At 37.5% G+C, this 23,463-nt stretch overlaps 1 protein-coding gene across 2 annotated transcripts in view; it reads right to left on the reverse strand.

Moving 5' to 3' along the window:
* Window positions 1-325: 325 nt before the first annotated feature.
* PAXBP1 (PAX3 and PAX7 binding protein 1) overlaps window positions 326-23,463 on the reverse strand; it is a 29,270-nt gene continuing 6,132 nt past the window's right edge. Inside the window, exons 5-18 of one of the 2 annotated variants that reach the window (XM_037376361.1) lie at window positions 23,173-23,276; window positions 22,159-22,379; window positions 21,015-21,204; window positions 16,129-16,252; window positions 13,749-13,848; window positions 13,302-13,417; window positions 10,778-10,977; window positions 8,708-8,852; window positions 8,428-8,549; window positions 7,655-7,731; window positions 7,325-7,391; window positions 5,628-5,774; window positions 4,028-4,182; window positions 326-1,872 (exon numbers count right to left, since the gene is read on the reverse strand). In XM_037376361.1, coding sequence (XP_037232258.1) covers window positions 1,755-1,872; window positions 4,028-4,182; window positions 5,628-5,774; window positions 7,325-7,391; window positions 7,655-7,731; window positions 8,428-8,549; window positions 8,708-8,852; window positions 10,778-10,977; window positions 13,302-13,417; window positions 13,749-13,848; window positions 16,129-16,252; window positions 21,015-21,204; window positions 22,159-22,379; window positions 23,173-23,276 — 1,886 coding nt within the window. In that variant the 3' untranslated portion in view covers window positions 326-1,754. Of the gene's footprint in view, window positions 1,873-4,027; window positions 4,183-5,627; window positions 5,775-7,324; window positions 7,392-7,650; window positions 7,732-8,427; window positions 8,550-8,707; window positions 8,853-10,777; window positions 10,978-13,301; window positions 13,418-13,748; window positions 13,849-16,128; window positions 16,253-21,014; window positions 21,205-22,158; window positions 22,380-23,172; window positions 23,277-23,463 lie in introns of those variants that run through there. The other variant, XM_037376362.1, reaches the window with a different exon arrangement.

Consider the following 23,463-nt stretch of genomic DNA (forward strand, 5'->3'; position numbering starts at 1 on the left):
AAAAATGTTGGTAGCATGGATTGTGTCCTCTTCAGTCTACCAAAATGCTAAAATCAGTAAAATTTTAAGCACAGAAAAGGTCAAATCTGTCACTATTAAATCACGTAACTACCAGCACAATAATCTTTCAAAATATCTTTAACTATTCTTTACATAGGTATATGAATTCCAACATTTATCCCATTGCTTTTCCAAGTAAACTTTCGTTCACTCCACAAATCCATTTTTTTTTTCCTGACAGATTGAGGCAGTCAGCCAGCACACATATTATTTCCTTTACCACCTCCCTAAAGGAATAAAGCTTACCAAGTTGCACTGCAACAGCTCCTTGACAGACGAGTTTATTGAAACAATTTTTAAAAGCAGGTATTTCTGAATGTACTCCATCAATCCCAACATCATAAAAACAATTGTTCAGTGTCCAAATGAAGTGTGCAAGTTACAAATTGTACATTTTTAATACTCATTTATACCACATGACATGAGCATAAAATACAATTTCTTGTTACTCGGTATGCCAATTTATTGCTACAGTTCCCCGAAAAAGTAGGGCACACGTGGAAATAGCTCTTGATCCAAGGCTATTACAGCTGTTCCCATGCCTCGGACCCCAAGATCAAGTCACTAGCATTCTGATATAAATCACCAGATTTTAAAGTGTTTTCTTTTTATTTTACATTCAAATTAAATGCTTTGCAAGACTATTCTTAGATGGTATTTAGTGGGAAGCGTAACATCTGAATATTTACTCAACAAACACTTCGAACAATAGGATATCAAATTTTCTTCACCTTCATTTTGCTTGACAGCTTTAGCCATATTGATCAGAAGAAAGAGGTTCCCATGTATGAAGTTATAAAAAAAGAAAAAAACCCCAACAAACCAACCAAAAAACCAACCAAACAAACAAAACAAAACCCCCACAAATGGTGAATGTAACCAACTTACACAAGTAACGAGGGTCCAGGGTTCATGGATAAACTATTACTCCTACAGCATGAAAGGTGTCTGGGGCTTAGGAAGTGCTGTCATGTATACTTGCACAATAATCACAATTTCTCATTGTATGCCTGTATTAGAAACAATAATTAAGCAGTTTTCCATTTTCCTTTCTGCTTTGCTTCTAAGAACAGTCTTAAGAGCTCCATGTTCCGAATGCAAGTAATTTTTTAGCTATTCCAATTTAAGTGCAGCACAGCTGCTTTTTAAGATCAGAATCGATCTGAAAGTCTCTCTCCTCTTTAGTTCAAACGACTTTCACATATTTGAGTGTTTTGCCAGCCCTTTTGACCAATAATATGATCATTTTATTGTCAAAATAAGTTTGGTGGGTTTTTTTTTGCAAATTAAAAGCTTATTCCAACAGTACAAGATCTCTATATCCAGTGTGAAAGCAACATGGTGGTATAAATATATGCATACATTGTATTACACATAATATCTTATACACATTCCAGTTAACCATGGAACAATTAACAGGAGTATATAATTACTAATCATGGGTACAAAGTAGTTTTGTAAACAAGATTTTGAGAAACTTTAAGGAAAATGTGATTTCTGGAAAGATGACAATCTTGGGATTCCATTTTTGTTTTCAAAGTCGTCTTTTTTATTTTTTTAAAGGATGTTGTATATAAGAATGCACTTTGTATTAAAACAAAGATCAATACTTTACAGTTTAAGAAACTTTACATATGTACATAAATTACACATCAGGAATGATTTTAAAGCTCAAAATGAGTTGCCAGAAAAGTCTATTTTCCTTCTATTAAAATCTTTAACTCTTTTACGTTGTGATCATTTGCAACTGTCACAGCATGGTCCAGTGCTCGGATACTTGCTAGAAGCTTTATGATCTGCTTTATGTGCTCCCTAAAAAGAGAGGAAGGAGAAGAAGTCAATACAGGAATGGAACCACCAGGTACAAGTATTAATATTTCAACAGAAGACCACATTATGATTCCATATAGCAAATCAGTTTCAGATAACTTCATAATCGTCTCCTCCATTTGCTTAGTCTGATAAAGTAAGTTGGTTATCAACTTTGTACTGAAATTGAAAAGATTATTTTGGGAGTAGGAATCAATCATACAATGTGGTTTAATATAGCTGCAGTATAATCTCACGAAAAAGTCTTGGATTACATAGGGTACTGTGCAATGAGTCACGGCTCCCTTGGTAACTGATGTTTAAGCCAAAAAAAAAAAAAAATCATCAAGGCAGCAAGTATGCTTTAATGCATGCTTTAAAAAGGTATGAAGCTTGCCACCAATGAACTGCATTAGAACTCAGGTCAATCTAGAAAGATTAGAGCAAACAAACTGCTAGGAGGAATGTACTCCTTTGGCTGTCAAGAACAATTTTGGTATCTTGCTAGGAGGATGGATGTGAAATTTAGACCAGCTTCACAAAATAATACTAGAAGTTCAAAATTAATCTTAAAAATGAACCTAGCTCATCTGCGAAAAAGCATCCAGCATTTAGAAAATGAGCACCAACAGACACAGGGAAAGATACACTTCCCTCTGGGCAGAAATGAATGCATTTTGTTTCAAACAACTGTACTACTTTTCATATAAAAAGACAGGACATTCTTCAGTTATAAGTAGCAGCATTTTGGCTGCACACTTATTTTATCTGCTCAATGGGCACACTGGCAACAGATTTGTTAAATGCCAGGAAAAAGCAGGAGGACAAGAGATAGAAATCAAATTAGAACTCACTATGAAAAAAAGAATTAATTGGATATTTCTCTTCCAATAAAAAGTTTACAAAGGTTATTATTTCAGCAGGTGAAGAAAGTTCTTTCAAATTTACAAACAGGCTACTAAAATAGAGAAAGTTTAATCTCTACCAGATTCTCTCTCGACTCCATTTCAATTCCAGTATCATGCTAGGCTAGGCATTTTGGTTTTAGAAAGGAAGGAGTAACAGATTATTTTCAATATGAATCATGGGAAATTTAAACTGGTATGTGACACCACTATTATACTTTGGACACAAAGTTCTAAGGCCAGATAAAAAGCTGTTTGAGCACAACCCAGTGTGGCACAAAGCTTGGTGTTCTCTGAAAAGGACAGGATTCATATGCTACAGCCAAAAATGACTCTAAAGGCAGAAAAGTGTCCAATAACCAACATAGTAACTGGAAAAAAAATTATACCAGAAAAAAATTACAAACCTCTTCACCAAGATTTTTCTGCCAAGGTTTAAGGGAAGTTTCTGTATCTGTTTCAGCGCTATGCATAAGAACAAAAGGGAGAAGGATCTAATCCCCTGGAGAGCTTCAATAATTGAAGAGTAATGGCTCAAGGAACTTCAGCTATCAAGAATGACTAACGCAGGTAGCAAGGGGGTTCATCTTTCCAAGTTTCAGGTTTGCTGGAACAACAAAACTATTGACCTCAAAACCCCTCCTTCTCATGCAACAGCATAGGAATACACAATCCTCCAGTCTTGTTATACTCCTACATATCAGTGCAACAATTATTTTTTTTTTCAAGTTTATCACTGCTTAAAACTATACACCCACAGCATTTCAGGTTACTTGGCCAGCAGGAACATTTATGCATCTAATCCAAACTCTTAATTATGCTGGTTACCAGATACAAGTAAAATGACTCTTCGATCTAGGTGAAAACAAGTTCATCTAGTTGGTTGTGTAAATAAGTCAGAACTTTTGTACTGTACACAAAATCAGTTTGTAATTTAGAAGCCGTTATGCAGCAATCGGCAACAGGTTCACAAGGTGGAACAGTCCAAACCCAGTAGCTACAAAATCTGCCAGAATCAGTGACACTAAGCAGTATTGCAAAATATATTTATGAATGTTTTACACATTTCCAGCAGTTCCTGTTTTCAGACACCTTAAAAATCTCTCCACCTACCATGCTGTAACATTTTTAAAGTTTGGATTCAAGCAAGTTTCAAAAGACATGCGGTAGTATGGAGGTATTTACTCGCGTTTGCATGCATCAGCAAAATAACACAAGGCACAAGAATTTCAACTGCATTAATTCTAAGTTACCTTGCATTTCTTTTCTCTACATCGGAGCAACCAATGCTGTTCCTATAAATTGTATCAGCCAGATGAACAAGGTATCTACAGAAGTTTTCTAGCTGAGAAATAGTCTTGTCTCCTTTCAAATTAGCAAACCACTGTTTAGGAAAGCAAGCAATTACCTAGACATAACAGGAAAGAGAAAGTTAAAAACAACATAGCTTTTAAATTTTTGTTATCTACCATGTTTTGTGACTTCTGCCATGTAAGATTGCAGTGACAAGGCCCAACTGAGTGAAACAGTGAGAAACATAAGGAAAAAAATAACCCAAAATTCAAGCAGTAAAACATTGAAACCTAAACTACAGCTAAACTATGTACAGTTATGAGCCAGAGAGGGCTTCTTCTCTAGTATGTGTAGCGGTTTGCTTGGCAAGGTTTTGTTAGCGGCAGGGGGCTACAGGGGTGGCTTCAGTGAGTAGATGCCAGAAGCTTCCCCCATGTCTGATGGAGCCAATGCCAGCTGGCTCCAAGATGGACCCACCCCTGGCCAAGGCCAAGCCCATCAGTGCCAGTGGTGGCACCTTTGGGATGGCATATTAAGAAGGGGAAAAAAATAAAATCTGTGCCAGCAGAGAGAGGAGTGAGATTACGTGAGAGCAACAACTCTGCAGACACCCAGGTCAGTGAAGAAAAGCAGGAAGGGAGGAGGTGCTTCAGGCGCTGGAGCAGAGATTCCCCGGCAGCCCGTGGTGAAGACCATGGTGAGGCAGGCTGTCCCCTCAGCCCATGGAGGTCAACAGTGGAGCAGATCTCCACCTGCAGCCCATGAAGGACCCCATGCCAGAGCAGGTGGATGCCCAAAGGAGACTGTGACCTGTGGGAAACCCACGCTGAAGCAGGTTTGCTGGCAGGACTTGTGACCCCATGGGGGACCCACACTGGAGCAGTCGGCTCCTGAAAGACCACACCCTGTGGAAGGGACCCACGCTGGAGCAGTGTGTGAAGGACTGCAGCCTGTGGGAAGGACTCAGGCTGGAGAAGTTCATGGAGAACTGTCTCCCATGCAAGGGACCCCATGCTGGAGCAGGGGAAGAGCACGAGAAGGAAGGAGCAGCAGAAACAATGTGGGAACAACTGACTGTAACCCCCATTCCCAATCCTCCTGCACCACTTGGGGCAGAAGGTAGAGAAATCGAGAATTAAGTTAAGCCTGGGAAGAGGGGAGGGGTGGGGGGGAAGGTGGTTTTTTTCCCCCAATTTGAATGGTAATAAATTAAAACTAATTTTCCCCAAGTCTAGTCCGTTTTGCCAGTGATGGTAATTGCTCAGTGATCTCCCTGTCCTTCTCTTGACCCATGAGCCTTTTGTTATGTTTTCTCTCCCCTGTCTGGTTGAGGAGGTGAGTGACAGAACATCTTTGGTGGGCACCTGGCACTCGGCCAGGGTCAAACAACCACAATATGTATTAAAATAAAATAAAATAAATATCTATTTTTCACCGACATTACAACTTCGAGATATCAAAGCCAAATTTCATAGATAATCTGAAGTTTTAACTAGATTATTCCCTTCAGTTGAAATCTGTGGATTACAAGTGATTTTAAACATTTTTGATTTTACTTACACTTTGAGCTTTTTTAATGCTGTCCTCTCCATACTCAGAGTTTTGAAAAGCCATAAGAATGTATCTGTTTAGCAGACCATCTATCGACAGTTCCTGGAGAGTTTTGTTTGAAAGGATTCCATACCACTGTAGAAAGTTTCCCAGTAACTGAAAATACAACACAGGGAAAATAAGCATTTTAAAACACACCAAAACCAGGAAGTTGATTAAACACTCTACAGCCTCTTCAAATGCAACAGCATGGCCAAGGTAAGCAGTGGAAATACGCCTTGTGAGTTTCAAAACTATTCAGAATCCATGAAGTATCCGCCTAGAGTGTTACAAATACTCATACAACAACCACAACCACCTCATCTCTGCTCATGTTTTGCAAAAGAAATCAGAAAATAAAGAAATTTTTAAGCCATCTTGTTCTCAAAATTTGATGTCAATGTGAAGCAAAGTGAAGCCTAGCATATGCCATACGGGGACAAATTCACAGCCCCCTTGTCAATAAAACCCCCAGCTATGCTGTCGGCATACCCTTATTTCCACGGCACAGTGACTCAAGAGACACAGAAAAGTGTCAGGGGCATGCTGGCTAAGCCAACTGTACAGCTGTTGCTCCCCACTGGCATATGGCCTGTGAAGAACTGCTGCCAGCCTCGTACAAATGAACACAGCCAGTTTATTGTTAAGGCAGATCATCAGGAAACAGTAAATGAGCACTTGCCTCCCAGCTTCTATTTCTGCTTGTCTGTGATGCTATAACTGACTTGCTAGTGCAAGAGACCTTTATTTTTAAAGTTTCCCTAAAATAAAACAGCTGTAATAGAATGCAATACGTCTAAACTGCTCAGGCTCAGATACTGCCAGAAGCAGGAATTTCACTTTTTTAAGAGACACAAGCCCTAAGTGATCTGTTTCACTTTTAACAACAGAATTTTAAAAAGTTAGCTTTGTGCATTTTTTGCTCTAAACAGCATATAAAAAGTTGACTTTTTTCCCCTTTTGGCATGGAATTCCATGCCAAATATTTTAAGTAAATTAAGTGATTGCAAACCTATTTGGAATACAGCCCCCCTCACTGCTGCAATTTAAATAGAAAATTCTGCATAACAGTTCTGTTTGCATGATCACGGAGATTGCAGTTCAATCAACACTTTCCTGTTTAGCTGGGAATTAGTAAAAGGCTGTGAAGAAACTATGACCACAGCAGTCATAGCTTCTCTGCAAACTCTGTATCGCACATTCCACACAGACTTTTTCTTTCACACTCTTTATCGTCTCAATTAAACCCAGATTACAAATGCTCTTAATTTACAAGTAGCAGCAAGAATTCCAAACAAGGCCAAGCTATTTTCATGAAGGTTCTCACACTACATATTAAAAAAAAACCTGTAAAAACCAAGCTCTCTCATTCCCACATAAGTGAAATAAAAGCAGCATATTTCATTCTGACAAATACAACAACATTTAAAAAATCCTGGGTTGAGTATGCTAACTAAACCCACAACATACATGTTAAAATGACGGCGCTTTCACTTGGCAATCTTTTGAGGAAGGCACAGTGCATTATCAAACACTAGGAATACTAATACAAATTCTTTCAAATAAAGTTAATGCAATTTCCATCTACCACTTTCCACAAATTTGAAGAGGATTTTATTGCTACACTGTTTAGACCAAAGATTTACCAGATGGATTTACTGACTTACCTTAACAGAGGACCAAAACTGACGTTGGAAAAACAAATATGGACCAGAGTTCTTGTTTTCTAAGATGCTGGAAAGTAAGAGATTTCTTTAATGAGCAACCAAGACCACCTCTGTCTGGAGTTTGCTGGCTTCCTCCTTCCCACACACAGTTCATTTCTATAAATATTCCCTTCCATCCTGCTTGTTTTGCTAAATCCTCACAGCGCAAAAACAGAAAGATCTCCTGTATGCAGCCAGTGAACCATACTGGGAAAAAAACCCTGTTAACTACAGACAGAAGACACCGACTTGCTAATAAAGTTCTAACACCATAGTTGAAAGCAAACTTACTTTTTTGGATATAAGGGCATGAATACATCATCATCTAGTGTTCTCCTCATTCTTAGCAACAATGCCTTTAAAAGCATCTGAAACAGATAAATTCTTTTTTAAAGTGTCCAGAGCACTGCTTAGCAGTTAATCATTCAGAAACTGATTTTCAAAGCGACAAAGAACATTTGTGACCCTAACAGTGAAAGGCATACAGACTTAAGCACAGAGCTGAAATTTGATGCTGTCAATAAAAAAAAAATGAAGGCAATGGAATTACTTTATGGTTAAGCTTGGCTACACGATTAGCTTCTGTGACATCAGGGCTTTTGTCATTTTTAATCTTTTGCTAACTTCCCCATATGTGGGCACTTTGGCCTATCTCCCATTATTCTAAAGGCAATGCTATGGCACCTGAACTCATGACATTGGTTCTCATAGAAGGCAAGTAAAACAATCCAATTTCAAGGCAATGCATTTGAAAAGGTTACAAAGATCTGAAAAAAGACAAGCCTGACTATTTGTAGCTGACCCTTTAAAGTGAAACTGCAGACCAACAAGTCCTAGTACATTTGGTATCTCTTATCTCTAGCATCTATTTTGGGAGACTTCACTGAGTTCTTCCTAATTTATCACCATACTTGACTCTCCATAACCAGGCTGCAGAGCATCAAATAATTGCAAAATTCTATTTCTTGCTTCTCACTAAGTATGCTGTATTCTCCAATATAGTGTATTCAAAATATATCCAAATTCCTTAACTTATGCAAGGTATTTAAGAAAAAACAACTTACTTGTGTATTTTTGTTTTCTGCATTCACCACTGAAGGATATCCATCTACTAGTTTCTGTACAATTGCTACCATTCTAGATGTTTGTGTTGTAGAAAAAGGATCCCATATATTTTCAGAAATCACTGTAAGAGATTACAGAATTACTCCATTTTGCAAATACTCAAATACAGGTATGAGGACAGTCAAGTAATAATTTACAAAACAGTAAAATCTGAAAGCGCAAACAAGCATCAGCTTCCACACCTCCCCCTTTTCCCCCATTTTCTTTCTAAGACTATACCTGTTAATTTAGGAAGAACAACTCTCTCTACAATGGTAGGCAACAGTGAAATATCAGCATCATCTTTCACCTGCTCCTGTTCTTCACAGCCATAAAATAGCAATGATTCAAACCACAACATAGTCTCAAAGTCTCGACACTTGCCCTAGTAAAAAAATTGAGGTTAGATTCCTAACCAGATATCTGAAGTCAACACATTAAAAGAAAAAAGAAATATCATATATGCAAGTATGATATGCTCACAAAACAGAACAAAACTACTTTAAAACACTCTACCAAGTATGCTAAGCAGGCAACAATTGAGCACAGCAACAACTCAAAAATGCAGTCCTTTTTGTGTATGTGTCAGGTACCCATCTGCACTAGAAATAATAATAAGAAAACCCCACCCCAAGATATAGTGCCTTAAGATCAAACAGTATCTTAATCTGACGCAAGGATGGGAAAATTACTTCACCTGCTTTGGCTCCCCTACTTCTGAAGCAGTGATACTACCACCTTCAGAAACGTAAGCAAGCCCGACTCCCGAGAAGCAAAGAACATGTTCTGCCTCTTTGCCTGGGCACTACTAATCATGCCATCACAGGCCAGATTAGCGTATACGGACAACCCAACCAACCCACAACCTGAGAGAGGATGGGAAGGCAAGGCCAATTTTCCATAAATCAGCCAAATGAACCAATTAACTCTACAACCACACAACCACTAGAAATTGATTGAGAAATGAAAGAAAATGGTAGAAGTAAGACTTTTTTGGCAGCTGTTGTCCTACAGATTTTAACTTCTAATTACACCCAAATGAAATAAAGGCCCAGAGATTAGGGTAAAAGTGAGGAGCATAGATCATTTGTACTGCATTACAAAATTACGCCTTCGGGATTAAAACCCTCTTTTTATGAATGCCTTCTGATTTTTCTAACTTTACAAAATGCTTAACAGGACCAGTAACACAGCAGTGAAAACAATTAGATTTGAGACTTCTGTAACATGTCTGCAACTAATTTGAGCTTTGTTTTGCCAACCTGGGAACTCACATAGAAATAGCATGGGGTAAGAATGTACAAAACCAGTTTTAAATTCAGTGAGGACACCTTTTATAGATTTTTCCCTCATTTATTCAAATTAAATACTCTGAATGCTCTCCGAAGAAAGCTCATGCTTCCTTCCTCTGCAATCACAGCAGAGGTGACAGAAGATCCCCTTCTACAAATATTCTCTTAGTAGTTAAGAAAAAAACACTTCTGAAAAAAGGATAGATTAACACATCTGCAGGTGGTGCTGTAGATGAGCTAAGTTTTGACAGGGAAGATGACTTACTAGCCTAGTTTCCAAAAAAACCCAACCCAACCAAAAACCACCAAGCTTATACACTTGCACTCATTCTGTGCCTTGACCCACTCCCCAGAAGCCAACATGGCAGAAAAATTAAATTCCTACCAGTACAGTGAAAATAAGCACCTGACTGCAGCAGAAATACTTTCAAGAGCTCTTAATGGTTGGAAGACTCAAAAGTTACCTAAACAGTTTATCCTGATGGCTACTCCTGTCACCACACATATGCAGGCTGGAAAATGAACATGTGCCAGGGATACTGGGCTGCAACAATGCTGTCCTGCTCTTTCCACATTCCCTAATTCATAACTGGACAATGAGTACTATGAGAAAGACCTGGAAGTTGCCAGCCAGGGTTCTGCAGGGTATGAAGGTGTAGGTAAGATAAAAAGCTTCTTGGTTCCACTTCTGAAGAAACTACATCTCTCAAATCACAATTTTCTCTTAAGTATTTCAAAACCTAAACGTAATAAGAAACTGTTTGGCTTTTTGGTTTATACCACTCACTGAAAAGGTACCAGCATGTGCAGAATTGAACTCTGGCCTGCTGGGAACACACACAATAGTCAAGAAACTCCCCAGAAAATCTTCACCCCAAAAGAGGTGCCCATTTTAAATTTCGTGCCTAGAACACGCATTTACAAGAAGCATACAAAAGTGCAATTTACATTGCTCTGCAGAAGCGTGAAAGAACACTATATAGAAGAAGACATAGAAGTTGCTTACAAAGGATCTTACCTCCAAAGGAGTCCAGATAAGCAGCTGAAGCCTGATTAAAGGGTTAAACAGCTTTGGTAAACAGAGGCCAATATAAGCATCCTTATAGGAAGCAAAGTACTTTGACCGCCAAGCTTCAAACTGTGACTTAATACAATCAATTGAGTAAAAGCTTTCCAAAACATCTTCAAAAACTTTGCTGGATTCTTTCAATATACGATCTGGTGCAGGAGAAAAAGAGTAGCAAGTTAATCACCTATTCCCTGTAATAACTCTTTCAAGATGGACTTTGATGCTCACTGGCATTAACTCCTATAAACAAAACCGAAAAACCATCACCTTTAAAAGGTGTTACTTCTGTTACTTCTGCCTCAAATATACAAAGCAATAAGAACATGAGCATGAGTACTCTCCGATATACTCTTTTATGATAAGTCTTCCTTTTAAATGTTCCATACAATGATACTCAGTTACCAGACACTGGACTGGTGATATATTGGGCTGTATTCAGTGCAGAACTAACTTCAAAGCTGGCCTTGCCCTGCATGGGAGTCTGGAACAGCTGATTTCCAGGTCTATTCCAACCCAAATAATCCCACAATTTTGCTTATCCAAGTGAAGTACAGAAGGGCAACAGATAAGCCAACTGAATCAGGACTTCAAAAAGAGCAGGTCCTGGCAGACACCATGCTAAACTGCTGAACATAACACAGCTGTTAGCACTGGGCAACGATTAAGATCCCTTAGCACCTTCCTTATATTTTTTTTGTATTTACAGTACTAGTATTCTATGCAGTCTAAAACTATGTATTATTTACCCTTTTGTCTTTTCTAATTCTCGGGGTTAGTTCCACTTTAATCAGTTTTCTTTTGCTGCAGCCAGAGTCTTACATGTTCAGTTACAGTAACCTGTATACAACTAGTACACACAGCAAGTAGAGATAGGGCTGAGGGAACATGAGACTGTCATATAAACACACTTTTCACACTGGGATCAAGAAGAGAAGCTACAAATAAGAGTTCGTAGGTCCAGAGCGCATCCCTCTGTTTCAGATAGCTCACTGCTGATTCTGGACTAACATGAGAGCTACAAATGATTTAAAAAGCCCTTTAGAAATACGATGCTTACTCAGAAACTCATGAAAATCCTACAAAAGGCTTTTGTACACACCAAAGTACCAAGTTACATAAAGCAATTCAGCCACAGTGAATTTTTAATCTAGATAATTTAACTTAGCAAAACTAACTATAGCACCTAACAACCCCACATAGTTGCTTATCAGAAATCTCCCTGCATTCACAATTTTGGCAAATCAGCCAGCAACCAAAGGTGTGGAAAACACAACTCTGAAGGATCCAACTGCTAGACAGTTGCTTTTTAAATCTGTTCATACTTGGAACTTTCATACCACCTACAGCAATGACTTTGGCATTTTTATTACTTTGGCATATTTATTCCCCCCACTGTCTGTGGGAAGTGTTTATTTTAAACCTGTCCTATCAGTTCATTTCATGCCCCCTAGCTCTCATACTGTGAAGTCAACATCATTCCCCTAGTGGAAGAGTCCAAAACTGTTTAATCCCTCCTTACATACAACACAAACAATTCTATGTATGTGATCGTTACTGCTCCCCTCTCCACACTGCTTCTAATCTGATTAAATTATCTTTAATCAGACAGAACGATAACTGTACTCAGGTTCAAAATGAGAAGGTAACAGGATTACTGCAGTCATGTTTTACTTTCTTTGCTATTGCTTTCACAGTAATCCCTGGAATTGTTTCCCTTTTAACTGCTGCTGCTGTAAAAGACAACTGTTCCATCAAACTATCCATAATTCCCCAAATTTCAGGTTTCTTGCAGTTCTCACAGTGCTTTAGAGGCATTAGCTTAACCTACAACCCCATTTATTGCATAATTAGTGTTATGCATAATTGCATAATAATGGTTACTTTGAGCAAACAGTCATAAAACTGGAGATGAATTTCAAATCAAGTCAGTACCACAATGTCTTTCCGCAATGTTTGCATTCAACATTGTTCCGTCATCTGCAAAGTTTTCCAGGCTGTGGCAAGAGTCTACAGAACTTTTGTCACTGCATTTCTAGATGGCTTATGCAAAACTCCAGAAAATGCTTCTTATCAAGCAAAAAAGGGTTTCTAAAGCACTGAGGTTTTCAGAATTTCACATTTAAAACAACGATATTTGAAGAACAATAAACCACATTACAAATGAGAATGAAGACTTAGTATCCACTGAAGAAGCAAAAGCTTACTGCTTGCCAGCAGAAGAATGCTTGAATTAATTAAAAAGGACCTCACTAAGGATGTGCTATTTACTTAGCTGCAAGCTGCACAACAGGTTGGTTGAAGAGACTGTTTTGGTAACAGTGATGATCCAGCAAGGAACGGTTCCTAAACTTTCTCCAAAGTATGGAGAAATATATGGACAGGGCTGCATTTAGATCAGGTTGGTTCCCCCAACCCCCACCCCCTGACAAATCTTCTGTATTTTGTTACATAAAGCTTCAGTAGGTTTCCTAACCTCGCTCCATGTTGAAGTTCGTGATATCTGTTGAAGTTTCCTCATCGTCACTGGAAAGGCCTTCAAGGTGATCTGCCATCTTCCCAGTTTGCTCTCTTGCTTGTCTACGACGCGCTCTGAAAAGGATCAACAGTATAAACACTATGTAGTTGCCTCAAACAATGGAAGTAGAGAAACCAGCAGAGACCAACTAGATAAGGAATGGGTTTACCATACTTTCTTTTAGTGGTTTTAAATTGGTATCATGTAATGGTGCTGTGTTTTGTACACTTGCATGATAAGCTGTGATACGTAAGAATACCCCTGCTCAGCACACCAGCTTAGGTGTTTTCTTGCCTTTGCAGGAAAGGTCCAAACATTGCTACTTACATTAGTATGTCACACAGGACAACCGTATTCTGCAAGTAGGCAAAAACTCCTAACAGACAAAAAGTCTCAGTACTCTACCTTCTAGCCTCTCTTTCCGCAGTCCGACGCTTTACTTGTTCCTGATAGATCACTCTGTCTCGTCCAAAAGATTCAAGATTTGGTGCCATCAGTGCTTTATCTGCAAAATTACATTGATGAAAATTAAAATGCTTATCTACGATTACTATTGCAGGCAGTTTCATAAGAGCCTTTTACCGACTTTAAACTAAGTGTAATTTGAAGTAGAAAGTCGAAGTTTTCATAAAGATGCACACAGAAGCCTGAATTCACAAGTGTAGAGATTAAAAGAGGAAGTAGTGGAGTCTGGAAAAACCTCCACCTAAATTTCAAGTAGTTTTCACCATACTTCACTCTTGTCCCTCTCACAATGGTGCCCAACTATATAAAGTTCAACAATTTTAACAGAAATTGCTTAAATTGAATGTTCCAAGACAAAAAGCACTCCTTAAACAAACACATTCACCATGTATCTTTTGAAAGAAAGAAAAAAATTAACAAAAAAGAAGCCAGAGAAGAGTGATCAGAGCAGGAATATATGGTATTTCAGAGTTCTAGTCACAGTCTTTTCTAAGTTTGTATGCTTTAGATTGCCCAGAGTTTAAAACACATCAAAATCTACAGAAGAAGAAATAATGCCCCCTCCTCTTTTTAAGCTGTGATTCATTATAGGTGCTCCTGACTACAGAAAACAGCACAGCTAACCAGTGAGGCTGATCAGGAACCAGTAGGCAGACCCAACAGTGTTTCCAATTCATCCTTTTCAGTGAAGTTTTTACAAGTGGATTGAATGTTAGCCATGCTCAAGTTCACCCACTAAACATCAAAATTGAAACAAAAATCTACCCAACTTTTAGGAGTAAATTTACATGTTCTAACTAAATCCATTTACAAATCCATCATTAAAAATATCAATGATGATCTGTGTCAGCATTCCAATTCTATTCCAGAACTACTAAGAGCCTTAACAAACAGATGAAGCCATAATTTGTGCAATTTTTTAACACATTATTCAAAGCTGAGCTACTTGTCTTTATGCAGAAGTAAAGCAAAAGTTGGCAGATAAACATATTCACTTCTAGTCCTTTGGTGTTCAGACACTGTATGAAGAAAAGCAGACTGTCTATGTCTGCAACACACATCAAATCAAAGGCTGGCATCAACTCCTAGTTTCTGTGATAATTTGAGGGACAGAACTGAACTATTTCTAGACACAGTGAAATTCAATCTCTAGACTCCTGGGTACTCAGTAAGATCTCTCTTTAAAACCCAGCCTTCACAATGACAACTATTCCCACCTCACCATTAAAATTCCAGTCTAAAATAATAATTCTAAGCTGCTTTTAGGAAATATGTTTCTAGTATGTTAGGTTTCTAGTTCTCACAACAGCATTTTCATGGTAAAACTGCAAGGCCCAGACGTGATGCCTAGGGCTTCAAATAAAGCCCTAAAGTGAATATGTATGCTAAACATTCCATAAAGGGATGACCAGCTCTGATGCCGTAATGCTTTATCACCTTCCCTAAGTTCTATCTAATGGTATTAACAAAACTTCATCTCTCGACACACTGACAGAGTAGGAAATTGCTTTTATTATAGGATTTTATGTCATTAATAGGACAGACAAGAAAGCCATTTTTAAAGATAGGAAACTCTCCAAAGCAGAACAGCAGCTACTATTAACATGACATTTTACCTGTCCTTTGACATGCCGAATAAACCGTGAAGGAACGTGTATTTCCAACCAACTTAACATTTATAAAGTTTTACATACTGAAGAGTAACCGCCACAAGAAAACTCCTCAATGAGAATCCCACATCCAGACACTCACAGTAAGCAGGTATTTTAGCTGGCTAATTTTAAGCTCTGTTTTATACAGGGTCACTTTATTAGTCTGATTTTTAACAATGGCACCAGTTTCTTCTTTAGCTCTAGCAGTTAAATGGCTGAAATTAAATACTCATGCTGCCTACAAAACAGAGCATTAGATAGAAGTCAACTCTAGCCTAGCACTTCATGGCTTTTACAGAGTTAACTGTAGATATTACAAGAAATCTATAGATTCAAGGTTTAAAAAAAAAAAAAATAATCCCAACATAAAGAGAAAAATTGGGAGTCACATACTACCCCTACTACCACTGCCACCACGCACACATTTTCAGTGCTAGGAAAGAGAAAATATAGTTAGGAGCAACAGAATGGAAAGATGAAGTCAGAGTTAGAGGGGCTTTGAGTTTAAAACAAAACAGATCAGAGAACTTTTATCCAAGCTTCCTTCCACCTATCTCGAATAAGGATAAGCTTTAACACAGTCATACTTTATAAACATTTACATTTAAATTAAGCCAAAGTAAACAAGGTTGTTTAATGAATAATAAAAACCTTCAAGATGGACTGACTTGAATGGCTTGAAAACTCCGAAGATTCATCTTTAATATCATCTTGTCGTCTTTGGACAAGGCGGGAAGCTCGCTGTTTGTACAGCTGGTGCATTGCAGATTCAAGTTCGTTAATCAGAGGCACCTGTAAAAATACAACACACTACGTAATATCAAATTCTTCAGGTGCTTAGTTTCTGGGGTACCGTACTAATCCGAAGCATAATGCTGTCACTGTACTTCTATGAGCACAAACTGTTTCCTTTTACCCATTTGTATCATTTGGACCAGTAAAAACTTCAACGTGAAGAAAATGCATGCATTTAACATTGACAGCTTTCAACCATTGCAATAGCATTTTGAAAGTAACTTCTGTTGATTGAATGAGTCTACACAATAAGGCAACCATTTCAGAGAGTGTGAAATGTTACTTCAAGTACTTTTGCTTTCCCTACCAAGTGCATGACAATGCTTACAATTCTCAGACCTCATTGCTTCCTCTATATTTAAACAAGAATGCAGCAGTATTCTGTGTTTTAATGAGAAAATAACCTGACTGTATACACTGAAAAAACAAAGCATGAATCTAACCTCCTGAAGCCAGCAGGTATTTGTTTTCCTAAAACTCTTATTAGCATATGCTGAAACATTATTACTACAATGCAATAAAACACTGTATAAGCACATTATACCAACAGGTAACTCGTATCAGTAAAAAGTTACTCTAGTCTATCATTAAAATTGTATAATCTGTGTCAGTTATGCACTAAGTATAATCTTTGAATGATACAGACCTAAGTCACATCAGACCTGCCACTTTTTTTTTTTTTTTTTTAAGTGGACTAAATTTCAGTAGAAACTGTAACAAAAATATGATGTTGTAACGACTAGGAATTTCCTGACATTAAATAGCAGATTCACTGCTCACTTTTGCAAAAACTAATTTCCCAGGACAAGTAGATTATTAGAAATACTCAAATGCAAAACAGAATTTTTTCACAATCTCTTAGGAAAGGCAAGTCCTTTTGGTATAACCACTTAAAGCCATATCCTCCTTACCTCCAAGACATATGCTTAGTCCACAAGTCTTCCAACCTTTTAAATCAAATATTTCATTGCTGCCTACCATCCAGGATTGTCAAACCAAAAGACAAAAATCAGAAATTGTTTCCTGATGTAATTTAGAATGTGACTCAGCAGCTATTAATGAATCTCCTCCAGTAAAATGTAAGACTATGAAATTATAGCTACAGGGCCATTTCAGCTATCTGAGAATGACACACACGTACCAGGAGATATTAAAAGGAAAGAAGTATTAGCTCTTTGTGCTATAAACTGGGCTACAGGTACTAAAGTTAAAGCAACACTGCACCAACTCAAAACATGTACAACTTTCTTTTGGAGAAAAGAAGAGTAGAGAGAAACAGGAGGAGGGAATATCCCAGTGCTGGAAGTGTGTATTTGGGATTTAAGACAAATACTGAAAACAGAAATAACAATTTTAAAAATACTACCTTTACTGCAGTTTACCATAGAAAATATAGCTGCTTCTCTTAAGTCTATAAAGGGAATTCTAAAACTGAAAAGTTAAATGAAAGTTTTCCATACCACCCCTAGAAGTTCTTTCTATAATTTCCTCAGAATTAAAAAAAAACCCAGCTATGTATTCAGATATATGAATCCACTCAAAATATTTCCCATTTAAAATACAAAAGACTTACAAGCTGTTATTCTTCTATAATCAATATTGTGGTTGATGAGTGACAATTTCACTGACTACTATAAAGTTACAGCCCTCATTCACTGTATTCTGTTTAGTCAATACCTTAAATTCAGTGTTTGGGGTTTATTTTCCTTCACTTCCGCTGTAAACAGTGTAAGAGGAAAAGTGGAAAGCCCTCCAAATATTTAGATGTCAAGGGGACCTACAGTCCCCCTCTGACATACACAGTGCGTTTTGATAATTTGCTTTTGCAGGTAACATAACAGTTCATCTAACTGTGCTGCCAAAGATACGCTTGGAACAATTTAATCTTCCTGGATCCCTTGCATACTCCTACATTCAAAATGCAAAGACACAGTTAACACTTTCTAGCCTTCTCAGAAAGCATAATTTTGACACTAATTACTTGTGAAGGAAGTCATGCAAGCATCTTCTGCTCCATTGGTTTTATCATTTATGGAAAAAAAATCATAAGAGAATTTGACATTTCTATTGCTTGTTTCTAAAATTTGCATAATAGCTGCCTCATTATACTCTCCACTGCACCTTACCAATGATCAAAGTGTTTCTAACATTCAGAATCTCTTCAAAACAGAATACAAACAAAATGATTGTGCTTGGCTGGGTGTCACAAAGGGTGGAGCATGGTGAATAGGTGCAGAAATAAGATGGTAGGGGAAAGAAAGTATAATTTATGATGATGTTTTTTGTTCTCCAAAACTAAGTCAACAGACATACCAGAAAACTCTAGGGGAATGGACTCTTTCGGAGTGGACAGATATATTGTGAACCTATTAATGCTTCTTCACCAAACCACTTTCTCATTCAGATCAGTACCAATGTGAATTTGACTAATAACCATGACTAGTTCTAATAAAATAAAGCACCAAAGCATCATATTTGAAATGATAGGAAGGGACCTAGCTTTTATATATGTATTTAGTATAAGTGTTCATATATGTATGTGTGTATACATATATACACACACAATACTGTTATTATGCATGTGGATACACATTTTATATGCTTATGTATATTATAATCATAACAACTACGTACATTATGCATTATAAAAACACACAATTTAAATATGAAGTTGTCAGGGCCACAGGTTCTACAAAAAAGCTGAAGGTAGTTTACCCCTACACTCAAGAATTCATCATTCTGTTGCATTTAATCATTTGATTTAAACAAAACCCGACTGATTTTATTCTTGATTTTGTCCCCTCCTCCCACCTCCTTTTCAGAAAACCTTGGCAGTGTCCTGTGGGCTACTGTTTTGGAATTTGATAGTACTTCTGTCACACTGAAAGCACTGAATTCCAAAATGGATTATCTGGCCAAAGAACTGACGAATATATAGGACATTACAATAAATGAAATGCTCCTGTTAAACTGACCATGTCACCTCCTAATTTTGCAACTCATTGTACATACAGGTACTGCAGCAGCCTCCAACTGAAAACAGCAAAACTCTGTGAAGGCCCCTAAGAAGCATGAGATGATAAAAGTCACATCTTAGAAGTTCAATGGACTGGCATGGCAGGTGGGGTATGGGGAGGGTGGGAAGGGGGAGGCAGGTATCCAGGTGTAGAACCCTTAAAAGACCAACCACCAGGAAAGCAAAGGTATATTGTAAGAAAGCAACTTTAACAAGACTCTCTGTTAAATTATCAGCAGTAATTTGCTGTGTAACAGCTGGAAATGATTTATTTACTAATATAGCTAGATAAGTCAATAACCTTCCTACAAACTGAACTGAACTTTTTTGACTATCACTTAACACTAAGTTTTCCTGATTTATACAAAACCTGGGAGAATAAAAGGCTTCGTTTATACTCAGAATGGTGCATTTTAAAACAATGTGCTTAAAGAAAATATTTGAACAAGACAGTATGGACTATCAAAGACAACCTCCAGACATGGCTTATAGTTATCACAAAAGAAATTTAACAAGAGGTCTTTAGAAACCAAACATTGAATAGAGATACAGGTATTTAACTTGTCTTCTGAAATACAAATTTATCTCAGAGAAGGAGTATTAACAGTTATCTTTAACTAGGAATTTAGGCATCTAGGCAACCAGCACCAACAAAGCTGCAAGGAAAAGTACCTTTACTGCCCCTCAACAGCTAATTCCAACACACTCAGGAATACTGCTTCTTCAGTGAACAGTATTGTTTTAACTAATCAATTAGCTGGGTGAATTAATTGGTCCACACCTCCTGGGTTTGTTCACGACATAGCTATTCTTCAACTTAGAAGACTGAAGATGGGGCTCTTCCAATACCACTAATGCTGGACAACTAATGTCTGATTAGCAAGCCAAATGCTCTCTCGCACCTAACAAGCTAGGTAAACAGTAGTTTCAACTACTCAAGTAACTGTGACAGAAGAAGACACTATACTATTGTATTCAAGTCAAAAGACAATGAAGAAATAGCCTATGTATTGCTATCTTAATTTTACAGCTCCTGTGTGTATGTAATATATATATAAATAAATATATATATTCAGGAGCTCGTGTTATATTTACAACAAAGTAATTAAAGCATAATGAATAACTTAAGAAACAAAGATTAAGTTTCAAGTTAGATATATACAGAAGTATCAAACCACATGAAAGAAGTGTATTTTTAAGTTTGGGTGTCTTCAGACAGCTACACCAGTTTTTTAAAACTTCTCTCTTTCAGACACCAGAGCAATACCAAATATGTGAAACTGACTGGCAGGAGGAAGTTTACAATAACACATAAAATACAACTCTTTGTTACTGTGTTCATAAAGCATTCCAGAAATTAGCAATGCTGTAATCCAGCCCTTGTTTTTGTTAACCTGATATCCAATACAAGTAAAAAGCAGCATCTGAGTTGAAATGCCAGAATATCTACCAAAATCCTAAAGACATATATTTTTTTAAAAATGACATATAAGCTTTTTAAAGTGTTTTTAGGCAATCTAAAGTTAGTGGTCTTTTACACTGTGAAAGAGGTTTCCGATAACCAGTTTAGCATGACGAAAAGTTATCTTTTCAACCCTCGAATAACCAAACCTTTAGATGAATATGTTCTCAGGGGACTTTTTTCAAGAACAGAGGGAGATGTGGTGTTTGGCATGTACTAAGAGTCCCTATTTTTTTTTTTTTTTTTTTTTGTTAAAAAGATGAATGTTTTTGCATCCTTACCTTTTCACTGAAACACTCAAGCAAGTCTTGGACATACCCTCGCATTTCTTGCAAAAACTTATACTGTTCACCAATACCCCCAGAAGACCCTTCTAATCTTTCAATTGCCTTGGTAGAGTCCTCTCGGCTTTGCTGATGTTTCTCATATTGCTGCCGATTAGCTTTGTGCAATTCTTTCATAGAGTCCAACCTGAAGGGCAATGGATAAATAGCAAATTTACATCCAGAAGTCTGTATATTTCAGACCGTTGAGATATTAAACAGACAGTGCAAGTACCAAGTCTATATATGGGAAATACTGAAAAGACATATTCTCTAACTTTACTTTGTCACTTTCTCCTCTCTCTACATAAACATTAAGGGTAATGGTTTAAATTAATTTGCTAGACTATTCTGAGTGCATTGCACTGCCCACTCCCACAAACTTTTACAGGAGTTGATTGCACTTAGAATAGTGCAAGGCTGGCTCTTAAGTAAAACTGGAAGGAAAGGTTTGGTGGGCGAGTCAGGGGTGTGGGGGGCCAGAACTACAGCTTATACAAAGCAGTCTTATTCCTCTACTAACTTCATTCACTGTCAAAGACTGTGACACTACAAAGGACATGGCATACAAACCAATTTTGAAGACATGTAAAGTGCAAATTGTTCATTATAAATGATTTCTCACTGCAATTGGGTTGTTCATTCAGTAGGACCTTTTGTGTACCTGACAAGCAGATTACAGCGTTTAAACCAAAAACCCCCTATATACACTAAAATTTAAATTCGTTATCTACTGAAGGGGAAATATCTGATCCACAGTTTAAAAGAATGCAACTTGACAAGCTAAACACCTCACTGGCCTTTCAATTCTTGACTATAAGACTGTGCAGTGTCCAGAAGATGCAACTCAGACCTGTCTTCAACAAGATCAATGGCCTCATATTTAAAGCTTCACTTCCAGAGAAGCAATCCAAGGAGACTTTCGAACCAAGTGTCAATGTCATCTTCACTTTTGTTTTGACATTTATTTTTTTTTAATGGATGTGCCAGTCAGTACTTTTCCAGCGATGAAACTCTTGTTTGCTCACCGAGACTAAAAGACACCTGAGGAACAGAAAGCTAGGGGACAGGTCTTTAAGTCTAAAAAGATGGTCTGTCCTACCTGTCTTTAAGCTGTTTCTTTACCAAATCAATAGTAACAGGAGTCATCTCATTACTGGGAGTTTTGAAAGGAACTGTATTATCTGTTTTTTGAGACTTGTTTTCCGATGATCCATATGCAGCATAAGTGTATGGAATGCCATATGATGAACCATAAGACAGTGTCTGGTAAGTGTTCTGGTAGTACAGATTATTCACTTCAGCAGGTTGACTTGGTTGAACCTAATGAAAGAGGAAACAAGCGTTAGCATATTAGACTTCAAAGAAAAGAGAAACTTACTTTCTTTCACATCTCAAATGTTGTAAAGTGAAAAAGGTTGGCAGGTACATTTAGAAAATGTGTATCAAGTGGATTTAAGTGCAGAACTTCCAACATGTAAGGTGGAAGAAAAATTCCCTTAGAAGCATCTTCTTAAATGGACAGATTCTTAGTATCATTATAAATATTTATACTTGGGACTATACTAAATTTTGCTAAGACTATTTTTAATAGGATGACATAGGTTCTTAGAGCCAGTGTTTTTTGGTTGTGATTTTGCTGAAATATTCTTTAACAAAACAAATCAACCACCAACTATCCTCTTCAACTGAGTGGCAACTTCACTATAAATGCACAAATAACACATGGTACAACCTGCTACAAATTCCAAGTCTATGCTGCAACACAAGATACAGAAACAACAAAGAAACATGTACTGTTTACATAGACTCTACAATCCCAACGATAAAGAAAAACAGAGGTCTCTCTGAGGTGGCATTATTCTAGCTGTTTCAGGGTGCAAATAAATGCTGGTTAACAGCACTGCTATCAGTATCTACCCAGAACAGAGACACTAATGAAAGAGATACCCCCAGATACTTAAAATCTTACATTCTTTGAAGAAAAATCAGAGGTCAGAAGTTACACACTGAACTTCTCAGATGAAACAGCCTTCTGTAAACTACTCATGTTCGTAATGGATTTAGATAATACATGCAGAAACACACCAAAAAGCATTCACAACTAAATACATGCCTGAGGTATGTTGATTCCTTTCCGTATCTGTTCTTGCTCCCATCTACTGAGTTCTTCATCTTGCTCCCCTGCCACCAGTGCTTCATCATCACTTCCCTCAATACCTTAATACAAGTTAAAACAAACAGGTAACAAAAAGGAGAAGATAACGTATTCATAGTAAGGGCCACGAGTTCAAAAACATGAGAGAATATGCTTCAGTGGGAACACCTCAGTGCATCCTCCTTTCCTCTTCACAAGGAATGAAGGATGCTAGCCTGTGAATCATTCTCACAGATGTTCCACTTAAAA

This window comes from Falco rusticolus, chromosome 2 (assembly GCF_015220075.1).
Source record: "Falco rusticolus isolate bFalRus1 chromosome 2, bFalRus1.pri, whole genome shotgun sequence".
In the NCBI taxonomy this organism is placed as follows: domain Eukaryota; kingdom Metazoa; phylum Chordata; class Aves; order Falconiformes; family Falconidae; genus Falco; species Falco rusticolus.